The sequence below is a fragment of the Phoenix dactylifera genome, chromosome 3 (genome assembly GCF_009389715.1).
Source record: "Phoenix dactylifera cultivar Barhee BC4 chromosome 3, palm_55x_up_171113_PBpolish2nd_filt_p, whole genome shotgun sequence".
Lineage (NCBI taxonomy): Eukaryota > Viridiplantae > Streptophyta > Magnoliopsida > Arecales > Arecaceae > Phoenix > Phoenix dactylifera.
This window is the reverse complement of record NC_052394.1, coordinates 1,292,162-1,307,396: the sequence shown is the minus strand read 5'-3', so window position 1 is coordinate 1,307,396 and position 15,235 is coordinate 1,292,162. Positions and strand designations below refer to the sequence as shown.

Below are 15,235 nucleotides of genomic sequence, written 5' to 3'. Positions count from 1 at the left end.
AAACATTCAATTCACCCATTCCTACTAATATACATTAAACATAGAAGCAGAAATTAGTCGATGATGGCAGACTGCAGGACCTGATCGGTTTATCACCTGGCATTTTAATTGTTGGAATGGCAGCCCAACAGAGTCCAAAATTGAAGCGTTCCATTTGTAAAGGGAAATACATGGTGTACAGAATAATACTAACACATCACATTTAGAATTCTCCTGAGGTCCCTCCACCTAATTTTTTTAACTGAAGGGACCTGATAGAGGCAAAGAATATCTTTCAGACTTCAAAAATCAAGTCCAGAATAGTAAACTGGTTGGCACAACAAAGGATGGTATTAAGCATGGCTAAAGGGCAAATTCTAGATGCAAACCACCACATTTCCATATATCAGCATTCCATATACCTCGTTATAGGCATAGAAAATGCTTCAAAAGCATTCATAATGATGTTCCATGTTTTAACAACAACAACAAAAATCCCTTCATGTATCTATCTCCAAGCAGTCACAACTCACAATTAGTTACAAGGAAGGAAACAAAATCCACTAATACAAACGGCAGCATGCTGATGGGTGGATGATCGCTTAGTTAGCACCTGGAAGGTAGCCAGATTCTAGAAAGAGAAAGTCAAGTCTCTTAAATGGCACTGCTTGACTTAACTAGCATCCAAGGAACTCCAAACTGATCTGATATCCATGATACACATTCCATCTTCTTTTCCTGCTCTTCTTTTTTAACTCTCTTTTTTTTCTTCAAAGACATCATACACATTCCATCATGCACACCAATTTCTCCTTAAGAAGTAATGAAATGTGATGTCAATAGACATAATTCTCGCACTGTTATTCATAACATACACAAAAGCCTACATCATGAACTAGGAGATGGTTATCAGCCCCATAAACATGCACAGGAGGAAAGCTCTTTGAAGGCACTTATCATCATCCCTTGCCATGCCTCACTGAAATAAAATAACTGTAACAAGAAACTGGAGGAAGACATCTAGGGAAGATTATCCAGCAGGGCTCCTCATCCTTACATCTTTATGAGGTTGAGTATCATAGCATAACCAATACCATTCAGCCTTTTTAATCTATTTGAGGTCCGCTTTAAGGATCCTCATTCCGCAAGTATCCTATTTAGGGCCAGGCCAAGGTTGAGCAAGATCCAAATTAATACATGTAGGATTGCATGGATGTGCGCAATCAATTTCTTTCACTTCCCTTCTATTAAAATACCAGTCTCCAACTGCCTCTGCAATTGTCTGCTCCTCAAAATAAACATACAACGGGTCAGCGAATCCGTGAATAAAAAGTTAGACTATAGTCATAAAAAGTGAATTACAAAAGCATGCAAACACAAAACTCGGTAGGATATTCACGCCAAACTGTATGTTTTTTCCTGGATTTTAATTATTCTAAATCTTCAAATAATAATTGGTTTTCCACAGTTAAGGGGTATCTGCTTAGGAAATCCTCAACAAAGGTGATATTGAAAAAGCCCATTTACCAAAACACAAATCTGTGCCTTCTCATATGCATTGACTAGTTAATCATCCTCATATATAAGCACATGACAATACTCAGAATTGTTCACGTGGTATGCAGTATTTTCCTTGCTCAAAGAACAGGTGCAAAGGCAATATTATTGTATTAAATACAAGTGCGCAAACAAGTGCCACAATAAATAATTAAAACATCTGAATCCAAAAATACTTGAGTCCTAAAGACAAAGTATCCCTCTAATACAATTCATCTTCTTTTCAATTTCTGACTGATTTAATGAAAAAATGACAACAACAGTTGACAAGTTCATCCAATTTCACATCTTGTGCAAAACAGATATGATTAAACATTAGAGGGATAAACTTTATACACATGCACAATTATCTCAAAATTTCTTTCTCAAAAAAGTTATCTCAAATCATACAATCAATTATTATCACTGATCTTGAATTTAGTGTCCTTCTAGGAGATAAGAGAAGCAGCAAATGAGACTGTGCAAACCAGGCCCAGCCCACCTGGCTTGGCCCAGCCTGGCCCGATTTTTGCTTGGTTCAGCCCAAGGTTTTTGGCTTGTCAGGTTGCGTCAGGCGTCAATTTTTCAGGCCCGACAAAGTTCGGGCTAGGCTCGGGCTTGGCGCTTTTAACCTAGCCCGACTCAAACCTGAGACTCACTCTCTCTCTCTCTATATATATATATCATTTATTTTATATTATACTATTTATCCTATATATGATATATATTTTTTGAAAAAGAAGTGTCATGTAGGACCTGGCAGGCACTGCCGGCTCGAGCCTTAGGCGACCGCCAGCGGTCGCCTAAGGCCCCCGCTGCCGTGCTGCGTCGCTGCCCAAAGAAGGCACCGCTGCACCGCAGTTTTCACGGCAGCAGCTACCGGCCTTAGGCGGCCTATCGTCTGGTGCCTACGACAACAGACAGACGCCGCTACGGTGCCTTCCCGGCTTCTCGACAGGCTACGGCCTACAGGTGAGCCTGATGAGGTAAAGGCTACGACAAGACAATCCCCAGTGCTTTTTTTTCTTTCTTCTGAACCCTTCTCGGCTTCTTCTCTCCCCCCACCCCAGTCGGCCAGTCCCCACTCCCCAAACCCCCTTCGGCCCTTCCCTTCTCGATTTCTTCTCTCTGACTCCTTGAAGGAAGTTCCTTCTCATCCCGAGCGGCAGCGATTGAATCCACCCTTCGCCCCTTCAAAGAGAAGCCGATTGATCAACAGATCAACTCCTCCTCTCCTCGGCAGTTGGCTCCTCTGCTCTAATCCTCCTCTCGATCTCGTCACTCGTCCGCTCTAATCCCCCTCTCCTCGGCCACCGACACTGTCCTCCGGCTCCAAGAAGGCAAGAACCCGCCGTCCCGCCTGCAGAAGAGTGAAGACCTTCTGCCTTCACCTTCTGTTCCTTCTGGCCCTCATTTTTCTCCTCTCATGGGTGTGTGCCGCCCGCCGATCTGACGGGTGGTCCGTTCTCGTTCGGGTTCGTGAGATACAAGGCGGAGTAGGGGGCATGAGGCGAACAATGGGCTTGAGATCGCCGTCCAATTGCTGGAGCCCATCAAGGCATCAAGGAGTAATTCCCCACTCTCCTATGGGGATTTCTATCAGGTAAGTTTTATCTGATACTTTTGATGGCAATTTTGGTTTCATTTCTTGGAGTCTTTTGATTCGATTTGTTTGGTTTCTTTATATTTGGGACTTTTCTTGGCTGATGGAGTGATTAATTTCAGCTGGCTGGAGTTGTGGGCTCGTGGCCGTGGAGATCACTGGTTGGCCGGAGGTCCCTTTCCATCCTGGTATAGCTCTTCACTCATTCTATTATTATAGTTTCGATTTGATACCTATGCTTTTTTTCATTTTTTTTGTTAATTCTATTTACGAATTCAAGAGATATGGTTTGGATTTCATGCTCTTGTGATTTTTAGTTCTTTTTTTTTCGATATTAGAAATCAATGCTGTATTTTCTTGGAATTTTATATTAAAAAAGAAGAGATTTGGATTTCTTGGAACTTAAACTCACGTTTCATGATTCCTAGAATAAACTGTTTGGTTTCATTATTTTAAATAAATTTTTAAAATATTTTACACTTATTAATTTTTTATTATTAAAAAAAAGGCCTTTCTAGTGAGCTCGCCTTAGGCCCCAAATGCATTGGGCCGCCCCTGCTGGCAGGTTAGGCCTGAGCTGACAGAACTTGTGTCAAGCTAGGCTAGGCTTGGTCCAGGTAGAATTCTATTGATATGAGACCCAGGCCCATCTCGGTCGGATGTTTGCTCAGGCCTACAACAGATACTCACTCCACAATAATAAAGGGCAAAACTGAGGAACCAAGACTTGACACAAGAAACATGCGAGTTATCTTTTACATTTCTTTTTTCTTGTGTGAAAAGATCAAGTTCAATTAAAATTTATGAAGAATTTGAGGGATTGAGCATACGTATAAGATCCATTCAATTTTTAAGAAGGATTACCAATCCTTAACTTTTCGAGAAATCCTTCATCATTGGTTGTCAAGGATTACTAATCCATCTGACTTTTTTCAACCCTTTCGACCTTGAAGCGAGTCAGATTTGATTCATTCTCAATAGCTACGAGATGATCATCTTAGGGTGATCCTTTGGCAACAGATGCTCCTATATACTCATAGTCTTTGAAAGATGAGAACAAACTACATAGCATCTACATTGATAATTCAAGCATTGGTACACCATTAGTCTTATCCTTTGTAGAACTACCTGTAATAACAAACTTGCAGGATGGATCTTATAAAATGTCTTTGCAAAAAAAAAAAAAAAAAAAAAGATTCCAGATACCAAATTTTGCCTTCTTTCCTCTTTGCCAAGACTTGGCAAGCCCAGAAGGATCTTAAAGTATTGGTCCTCATCAACTAAACCTGTCAGGTAGAATACTCGACTTGCTAGATGGCTTCTAAAACTCCCTTCTCATATAAGGTTACATGGTTAGGACTCTGGCATGAATGTCCATAGGGTTGACATTAGGCTACCAAGCTCTGGTAAAAATCTAATCAATTAACCAATGGAATCTTCCTAGCTTTACGTTATGTACCATAGCCCAAACCCAATTTGGAAGTCTTGGTTATTAATTGATTAAAAAGGACATAGGCAAATGAATTACATGCCAAATGCTACTTGATATAAAATATACAAGGCACCCCATACTAACTGAATATGCAGATATTGGCACCCAGGGAAAAACCTGCCTCATTCCTTCAACTGTCTTGTTAGAGGTTTGCTAAGATAAGATCACTCCCCTTTGACCAGTAAGTGCTCCTGACTTTTTTTCATCTACTCCATGCTAATAACTTTGAAATGGCATCATACGCATGAGGTCATAGGGCAATCCTATGATAGAAAGAAGAGGGGGTGGTTGGAAATTACTCATATTGAAAAACCTGGAGTTATAAGATAACCTAATTTAATCTGAGATCTGAGCCTAAAACTAGATAGAACAGTTTTAGTTGGAGCTACGAATTTAGACATCTACAATTTGAGGTCATATGTTCAAACCTCAACAATTTCTGTTTTCCAGTTACACAAAATGATTGTCCATCAAAGTAAACAAGCGTCAACTTTTACAGCAAAATGTAGGTCTATCTTCATTAAAGACTGCTGTGTCATGACATCATATGCATAACCTGTTTCAGGACACTTTAGCCTTCAAAGCTGCAATAATTTCTGTTTGTATATTGATATTAGCTTATTCCATTTAGGCATTATGACATCAGGATAACTTCACTATTTCCAAGTGGACAAAGTAATGAAATAAGGCAACGATATCTACCTTATTATTAATTTTTGGAGAATTTGGAGAGTGCCATGTGATATTGCTTATTGTCTGACAATGTATGAAGCAAGAATCTATAAACATGCCCCCATTCCTATTATGCTGAAAATCACTCAAGGAATTAAGCAAGGCAACCCTGAATCCTGCCAATAAAAAAAGCAAGGGAGATATTTTTTTGTACTAATCATCAGTGCCAACAGAAATAGAAAGTTAAAAAATCATGCAAAATGAAACTTTTGCAAGTTATGACCTTGGAGAGATTCAATCTGGTTGGAATCACAATTGTGAATGTTCAGCTTGCACCTTTGCCATGATTGTTGAGTATCAGATGATTCTGGAGCCAATATATGTTGTATCTGAATACATTGTAAAACCATATTGTGAAATGATATTTGAGAAATTACACATATTGATAAACAAAAGAAAGCATAATGGATAAGCATTACCTGCCAAACATCGTATGCTGGGTTGAGAATAAAAAGTGGGGTGTCTATGTTCTTAACAATCTCATGTGCAAAGAAACACTGAAAAGAAAATTCGAGGCAAAATTTGAAAAAAAAAATGCATAAGAGGGTGCTTTCATCAACTGGTGGTAATGTAGATGATAACAAAAAGCAAAATGAAGACCTGCCTGAGATGGTTCCATCCTTGAGGTGCAATCCCGAAATTTCTTTCCTGCATCCTGAAATCAAATTGGTCAAGATGGTTCCATTTATGCAAATAAAAGAAGATTAAAACTATTCTTTAACTTCTAAAGCCAGTGACTAAAACTAGTGGTGGTTCTGCATGAAATCTCAGAGGTAGAACGAAAGTTAACCGTAGACCAGAAAAAGGATACTATGCACAGAACACTATCAGGAATGGAGCTCAAATTTAATAAAACAGTATTGAAACAAGAATATAAATAAATGCAGCTTGATGATGAAACCAGTACCCCTTAGAATAATCATATGTCTCTACATACTCAAAAGAATGTTAAGAGAAGATCAAGAAACACAAGAATGGACAAATATATTAAAGTTATTGGTATTCTGGTGCAAAAGCCGCTACATCATATAGTCAAATTTAAATAGAATCGATGAACATAGCAAAAGAAATAGCCTAGCCAAAAAAATGCAACAATAATACAGCACATGGTTTCATAAGAGTCATTTTCAGACTCCACATCATTAAGTCTCTGTGCATATCAGAACAGCTTACAGACCAGCATATTTCCAGTAAATAAAGGTACACATGATCCATTCTATATATTTAGAATCTGAAACATGCTGTCTGGGAGAATATTAATCACTGAGTTCACATTATGGGTCATCTTCACTTTTAAAAAGGTATGACAGACAAGACATTGAAATTTTACAAAGAAATATGCATTGAATAAAGAAAGAGCAAGGATGTAGTGTTGATATATTGATAAAAATTTACAAGATTTCCACCTAACAAATATAGATCAGAAGAAAAGCTAGAAATATTCTATTTGTAACATGAATTCATTGAGAGAGAAGACCTGAAGGCGGATAACATCATCATAGAAAGATCGGATGAACCTTCTCTGAGAAATATCCATCCTGCAAGAAGAGAGGAAAAAACAAGTAAAGTAGATCTAGTCAATATGAACACAAAAACCACCTTTGAATTTTCAGATGTATCAATTTGGCCAGTAATATTTGCACTTTATCTTGAAACTCTTCATGAAAAAATGATCAAAGAAACAGACAATTTCCATGATTCAAAAATTTGGAACTCAAAATCAGATCAAAATGCAAATAGTTTGACTTAGGCAAGTTAACCTGAACATATTTTGTCAAGCTTTGATTAATACATATACATAAAGTACAGAAAGAGTGAAGTTACCCATATTCACTATATGAACTAAAATAAACTTTTAGTTAGAAAGAAGAACACTCTGTCACATAGAAAAACAGTAAGCATAATTGAATTAAGTTAAATCTGTAATTCATGTACTACAAGATTGACTCCCCAGATTCCTCCCCATATGTGATTGCTTAAAGACATGGATCCTACAAACAAGCATGTCTCCCTATTTAATAATTTCTAGGATTTGAATGCCACCAAGACGAAAACTAAGCTTAGAGTCAAGTTCTGGTAGGCTTTGAAAATGTGTTCATCTCAAGTTAGTTTCTAGAAAGTGGATTCAAATTTTGGGTATCTAGGAATAACAAATACTGATATTGTCAGCTTTTAGTAACCTTCTGAGGTTAAGGTCCAACACGACTAGATATGGTCAACTATCACCAACCAAAATAATGTCACAGTCAACCATGGCCAACTATGGCCAGACAGAAACAAATAAACAATGCAATATTCAACTCTTCAAAAAGTTACTATGGAATGTATTCAAAAGAGAGGTGCATATGCGTCCAAGTTACACAAGCCACAATATCTACCTGCATTTAGATGCCCTGAGGTGGACAACTTAAATGTCTTAAGGTAACCAACTAGAAGACGTGAGAAATCCACTCTAAAATAGTGCATGCAAGAGATAGCCATGAAGTGCTGTGCAAGAATTAGTCATAAAGTGCACAAACTATTGTCAGAGACATACTCATCAAGGAAAAAGCCAGCATCTGCAAGACATTTAACAGTGACCTCCTTAGGCAGAAGTGCACGAAAATCTTCACAATGTATGAAAGTAGCCAGACCACCAGCAGAGCATCCTGTTAGAAAAGCCTGCAAGGTGAAATGAGGTGTGTCAATATTATGCCTGCAGCTTTATTTTCTAGTTGCACCAAAAATTTTACAGTTGAAATGCAACATGCACAAAAGAAACATTAGATGTCAGCAAGGCTTGCCATCTCGGTACCAGACCCTATACCGGTACTATCCTATTACAGTGTCGGTACACGGTATGGTACAAGACAGCAAGATGTACCGAGTGTCAGTATGGTACGAGACTACAACCGGTTCGATTTTGGTACGGTACGGTGTGGTACCAACTGGTACAGCGACATTGGACATTAGTTTTGTCTACAGCTACAATCTCCATTTTTCATTGTTTACAATGAGAATTCTACATCTGATAATAATCTAGGTTACAAGTGTAATCGTGCAACAAAATTTAATTGTGAAAGCATATAAAATAATTAAAAAAAGGGGAACATGTACTTAAGTTAAAAAGCTGAAGATGAAAGCAACTATCATGTTCGTGTAATCATGAGGCCTAATATGGGTGCCAAGTGCCAATGAGAACTGCTGTTTGGCATGAAAAAACCTCATAACCGACATGGTGGTGGGTGCTGCTTTCACGTGTTTAATGGATTTAAAACAATGATAACTTAGTTGTAGATATTCACGCCAAAAAGACTTCATATATTCTATAACTGGTACTATACACATCTATAAACATGAGTATTTCACAAATAATGTAAATTACTTGTATTTCAACCTTCAGTGCTTAAATTATCAGTTAATAGATATCAAGCAGGTATCACGGGGTTGTATAAAATGGCCATTTAAATGTTTTAAGAGCTGATTAAAGAGCTACAGATGCCTAATTATTTACTTCTTTATTTCATATTTGCATAGATGCTAAGAGATCACTTAGTTGGCATAACCAACATGATAGCTGGTAACTATATTTGCTCTAATGGCCAAAACAAGCTGATACAAAATCACACAACTAAGCATCAAGTTTTTCCTTTTCAAACCATGCCCTCTACCCAGAAAAATCATGTGTTCTCAGAATGGTCAGGAGCTCTTCAAATCGTTCCTTTTAATCTATTTTATCTTGTCAAAAGTATAGAAGTCTTATTTACAAACAAATGAATGACACAAAAATGTTATTCTACCTCAAATCAGTGGCTAGAACGGTAAGTAGCCTAGCACATAAACTAGAAGGGAACTAACAATCTATATCCTTATCAAGATTATGTGTAGAATTCCTGCACAAGTTAATTTGTAATTATACTGCTTGATAGTTTTTATAATGACGACCACTAAGAGATATAGTCATAGAAGATTCTGCAAGTAATTAAGTCTCATAGTCATGATTCTTTATGTATTGGGAATTTCTAAATACTTCAAAAAAAGCTTCCTGTTCTATATGTTTTTCCCATCATAGTGATTTCACTAATTAAGTAGAAGTCTTCTTACATTAGAATAACTGAAGCTGGTTAAAACGTATTCATTGCTACATCAAGTTTTTGAGTTTTAACAATTCTTTTTTTTCTCAAGTTTTGAAGAGTACCAAGCATACAAATGTGCACATGTTCAACATCAAAGTGAATGCGTTTGACAACAGTCCGGCCATGTATCCACTTCCAGATCTCATAAAACAGCTTGCAGCCAAGAAATTCTTGCATGTGTAAATAAATACAACGTATTACCCAATGATAGTTCAAAAATAATTTATCTAATTGCACAGCAGCACAAGCTAGTATTTAGCAGCAAGTATTGATGTGTTCCGCCATGACGACTGTGATTGTGTATCAAAGATAATGGTTCAAGCAAAATGATTGCATTCATCATTACCATTTATATTATGCACATACAATAATATATGCAATTAAATATGTTAAAAGGAATAAGTACAGATCAAGTGATATATGAAGGAATGACCTGTTTAGCATTTGCCAGTCCTTTCAACAAGAGTTCATCCATTATTCCTTTCCAGATACGCTGGCCTCTAAAGAATAGCTTTGTTCCATTCTGTAAAAAATAATACAAAAAAGTATGACTCAAAAATAATTTGTATGACTTTTATACTCTCTATAATTACAATGTTAGCCTATAATTTACAGGTCAAACATATCACAGGGCGATATCATCACACATACCTGAATGCCACTTTCTACATTCCCTGAATATGATGCACCATCACAGTATCGTATCTTAACTTTGTTCCAGTTATAAAAATCTAATATAGACAACAAAGAGAAAAGAACTCAGGAAATGCCTAACAATTGAAAAAAGCGGGGAATCCAGAGGATAATCAACAACTAGAGCCCTTATATTAAGTTAATTAATAGGAAAACAAAGTCAATTTCTCATGAGATTGTAAAAAAGGGGGGAAATCGAGCTATAAAGGATGTAATCATGCAATATCAGATGAATTTAGTCACCACAGAAACAGAAAATGAAAAGGGAAATTATTTTAAAAAAGTATATATTCAAAATGAATTTCAAAATAAGCTTAAACAACATTCATTTTCCAATGAAATCAAAATGGGCAAACCTAAGCCTGCTTTTATTCATGTACTCTAGTTAGAAGTGTCAAACAAGCCAATGTATGCTTCAGCAAAGATCTACATGGGCTCACCTGAAATTAAAACTACATTTTGGTTAAAATGAGCTAAGCCGAACCATGCTTAGACAAAGATCCCCATGGGCTCCTTGAAATTAAGAGAACTGGATTTGGGCAATGAGGCAGCATCAACCAAGCATGAGTACAAACCATCTGTTAATTGCAAAAACCTAAGCCCCCAACAAGCCTACAAGGCCCAGTTAATAGCTGAAGATGGAGCTTTCCTTAAAAGAGCAACTGAGAACTAGACAGGGCCCTAGTAGGATCTGGATTTTGACTGCTATGCAACACCTCTCGTTTCATCATTAGACAAATGTCCATAGCATCATTACCTGCCTATTGCCACACAAAGATAATGAAAGAGAAAAGGTAGCCTTGTGAACACACACAGAGAGAGAGAGAGAGAGAGCATTGCTCCACGTGCTTGTGTGGGGAAAAATGGGAAGTGCCTCAAGGAATGCATGTAGAAAAGGAGCTCATTGAGAGAAAATCTCATGATTGCATGCCAAAACTAAATCAAACTTGAGCCTGCAGTGTAGGTTAACTACTTAAAAAGATGAAGTATGTTAAAATTTTATTAAATCAAAACTAATACAAAAGAGCATGAAATGAAAAAAATTAAACATATAAAACACCTAGACAGGCAAGCTTTAACCTAATTACATGTTTCATGACCAGCTTTGCACCCATGACCAGATCCTCTATGAAGTGGTGTTTTAATTCCTAGCCAGGGCAAGTTTGGCATTAAAGAGGCCTAACATAATACCCAGAAATCCAATAACTTGAGGGGAAACCTACCCATACATTCTAAGTTGATGCAACTGGGGAGGCAACTCTGTAATGTGTCCTCAAATATGGAATTAGTCTCAACTAAGACGGACAAAGCTGAGATGTATTATAGGTTACTTGATTCATCTTTTAACATAAATATGTGTGATTGTGAGTTCAATATCTAACATACAGTAACTGAAATGATGGAGAAACAGTTGCTCTCCAAGACAAAATAAGAAGGAAACCTGTTTATCGCTCTTTGACAAAGTTAGATGCAGTATACACAAGCCAAATAACCTACATGCAATATTTTAACTTTTTGCAAATTCATAAATACCATCTTCACCCTCCATAACTAAGTTGAAACGCAAGAAACAGTCTTCCAGAGCTTTTCGTTTCTCTTTCATCAGTTCATATTTCATGCCTTCATATTGCAAAAATTACAAAAATATGCATACTGCATACTGCTTAATCATCATCTTACTCCTGCATATGCATGTGCAAGCATCATAAAGCAGAGAAAAAATTCTAGATTCCACTTACTATATGATGTGAATTTTAAGATGTCTAAAAACTTTCAATGTCTACGTAAAAAAAACCAACTTAAAATATGATGCACCTTCAGATTCATGACATTGGCTATTGCAGCAGATATTTATTGTCAACAGGATGTTGACAATCTTTGGCCATAGGTAGACAGCTTAAAAACTCATACCAAAGTGCAAAACCGATAATCAGGTTGTATAAAGAGTTTCAACTGTGCAACTACACAAAGAGAAAGTAAAAGAGTGCAAGTTGCCATGCAAACAAGCAAGCAAATTAAAAGTTCAGTTATGTGAAAACTATCTGAAAATGAGATGGAGGGAAATTTGTAGAATATCACATGTCATAACTGATGAAGTCAGGATACTTATCCTTACAGCAATGCAAAATATTATCTCCATCTGAAATACTAATTTAATTGTTCAAGATATAGATGGAACTTCAGAAATAGCTAATGCAAGTGACTAAGTGCAGATTTCGTAAATGTGAATTACTTATTTTCCATGCTACTGGGCAATCAAACAGGAATATATAGACAAAACCACAGTTTTATAGACGCCGAAAAAATATGCATGGGGAAAGTCCACTATAGGTCAATGCATGCACTATGTCTTAAACCTCATAGCAGGGTTGGCGGCACCGTCCCGAACCGGATAGTTCCGGCCGTTTCGGTAGCTCGCAGAGACAATTCCGGCAACGGAAACAAAAACCATTGCTGGAGGCGGAAAAGGAGAAGGAAAGAGAGAGCAAGCGGGGAAGGGAGAAAAAGGGAGAGGGAGGGAGGCCGGCGGAGGCCGTCACCAGGGCAGCAAGCGGAGGCCGCGGCCGTTCCCCTATTTCGAATGAACCATGGTCTGGCCGCTAAAAAATTTTGTGATTTTTAAGTGAAGTCGGCAAGTCGAAACAGGAAAACAGTTGTAGCCTCCGCTGCTGCCCCGCCATTGGCCTCCCTCCCTCTCTACGCCTTCTCTGTCTCTTTGCCTCTCTCGTTCTGCTCCACTCATCCCGCCGCGGGCCCGTACCGACTCGTCCCGCCGCGGGCCCGTACCGACTCGTCCCGCCAGACAATCGGTACAGTGCCCTGTACCGGTTTTGCCGGTGCCTCATAATATAAACTTAACCTGCAAGAGTTACAGTACCAAATATTTCTCATATAAACAACAAATAATTACCAGGATTTTGTGATGGAACGTTGCTTAAAATGCCATCAAAAGGAACCTGGCGTTCCATGTAAACTGATGAGCCCAATGCTGTCATCTTGCGTGAAGCGCATGATGCCACAGTATTGCACCAGCCTCCACCCTACAGATTAAGAAAAACAATCATATGATTGGGCAAAAAGCTATGAGGATCAAGAGTATATAATAGAAAATTGCAAGCATAAACATAGAAGGAAATCTTAAGTTTTCAAGGTCAAATCGTTAATTCAGTACAAATCTTGATATTTTTTACTTTCAAGATAATTTCTTTTAAACTGCGATAAGAACGCAGAAAACAAAATCAAGATAAAGGCAGTACGGAAAAGAAGATGACGGATGACAAGAAAAGTTCAAAGGGATACTACAGTGCCAAAGATTCAACCTTTTTAGGGAAAATTGCAAGAAGCGAGTACCTCTAAGTGGAGAAGCCAACAGTCTTTGCCGGACCCGAAACCCCTCTGGAAGTGATACCCAGGAGGACTTCCATCCAAACACACTACATCCAAGAAAAAGAAACTTTAGTAAAAGCGGTAGATTTTTTTTTTTTTTTGGTACAGAAATCAACAGTTAAAGGAGAAAAAAGAGCCTAATCTCGAAACTTGTCATACCGGCGCCCTTTTTCTTGGCGTTGCGCAGGAGGGTAAGATGGACGAGAGCGGGATGGGACGAGCCGGCGGGCGGTCGAAGTCCGCCGGCGATGGGGCTCTCGCGGAGCCAGGAGACGACAGTGAGGAGGAGGATGGTGAAGCCCAGCGCGATGATCACGCGGTCTTGGCCGCCGCCTCGCCTCCACCGCCAGAGACGAAGTGGGTGGATGGCCATCGAGGCGCCGACGAATAATAATCCAAGAAGGGTCGATGCGAGCTCGGAGGTGACGGAGCACCGATTGCCTCCTCTTCCCTTCTTGTTTCAATCTCCGACGGTCGGATGGTCCAATCGTTTAATGCGCATTACATTACCTAACATGCATATGCTATAAAAAAATTAATGTTTTGGGATTGATAGCGCGGGCAGCTGTCCGTAATCGAAGTACCCAAAATTTACCAAATATATAGTTAACCGGGGATTACGCGTTTAGTTGAGTGGGACTAAACAAACGTCGTCTGAAGGTATATTTAATCCTATATCGATCGTATATTAAAAAAAAAATTGAGTATTTATATAAGATTAAAAAAATAAATAATATCAAAACAATCCCAAGCCTATCGTTTATGTTGGCTAAAAAAAATATTATAGAATGAGTTTATTTAAGTTGACCACGGGCTAATTTTATTTAGTCTTTTTTAAATAGAAAGTTTGAGATCCATGGAGTCCTAATACCCTGGATGAGGGTTTATAGAGAAGGAGAAGATGAGGAATAGAGCTGACAAGAACCATCAAGAATCCGTCTCAGTTTCCAATTAAAGAATGGAAGTGGATGAACGAGGGGTTTATGGAGACCTGGGTATGAATTCTTGTGGAGAGTTATATGCAAATATATATTGTCAACTGAGATGATGATTCTTTTATATAAAACACCCTAGAAGAGTATAACCCCCTATTTGAGAAAAAAAAAATTCGGTGAGAAAAAAATTCTTCCCACGAACCAAATGTATCCCTAGTGTTGGCAGACTAGTTAAACCTTGATGATTATTTCGTATAACCCCCTATTTGAGTTTTAAATTATACATAGATTCTCATTTCCTTGGTTGGTTCATTTTGAACCGGTCCCGGCTCCCCGCCAGCAGTGCGTAATTCATACTCGGTAATATTTCCGCGTTCACTTCCCAATTCCCAACGGTCTAAAATTACATAAGCCAGCCTCTGATAGGGTTGAAGTAACCTCTTTCGTCCTTGGATCCAGCCTCCCCCCGGTCCCGCGCTCGTTCGATCTCTATCCGAGCCGTCTCTCCCCCTTCTAATTCACGCGTACTCTCCTTCTGTCATCACTATTTCCTGTTCCTCTTCTCCCACTTTCGAATTCCATGTGTTCTCTCTCCAAGCCCATATCTACCTTCTCTTTTTTTTATAAATACATAGTGAGTGAGTGAGGGGGAGGGAGAAGGTGAGCCTACCAACTGTATAATTACCCAAGCATAGATGGAGGACCTCTAATTGCTAAGCAAAAGGGATATAACCACTCAGATAAGCCCTAATTTACTGTGATT

General features: G+C 38.4%; 1 protein-coding gene across 5 annotated transcripts; it reads right to left on the bottom strand.

The window, feature by feature from the left end:
* Positions 1-357: 357 nt before the first annotated feature.
* Positions 358-14,178, bottom strand: LOC103703587 (pectin acetylesterase 5-like). Of its 5 annotated transcripts, none has more exons than XR_005510902.1 (12): positions 13,697-14,178; positions 13,502-13,584; positions 13,062-13,191; positions 10,109-10,188; positions 9,891-9,980; positions 7,879-8,003; positions 6,820-6,880; positions 5,947-5,997; positions 5,762-5,839; positions 5,566-5,671; positions 5,313-5,451; positions 358-1,261 (listed from the first exon to the last, which is right to left on the bottom strand). XR_005510902.1 is itself a non-coding variant. In XM_039124180.1 (12 exons), exons 1-12 carry the CDS (start codon positions 13,908-13,910, stop codon positions 1,133-1,135), a joined length of 1,290 nt encoding a protein of 429 aa, XP_038980108.1. In that variant the 5' UTR covers positions 13,911-14,170; the 3' UTR covers positions 358-1,132. The 5 variants fall into 5 exon arrangements, 3 of the variants coding, with proteins under 3 accessions (XP_038980108.1, XP_038980107.1, XP_038980109.1); XR_005510903.1 differs by having other exon boundaries at positions 5,313-5,409; positions 13,697-14,176; XM_039124180.1 differs by having other exon boundaries at positions 5,313-5,458; positions 5,943-5,990; positions 13,697-14,170.
* Between the last annotated feature and the right edge of the window lie 1,057 nt (positions 14,179-15,235).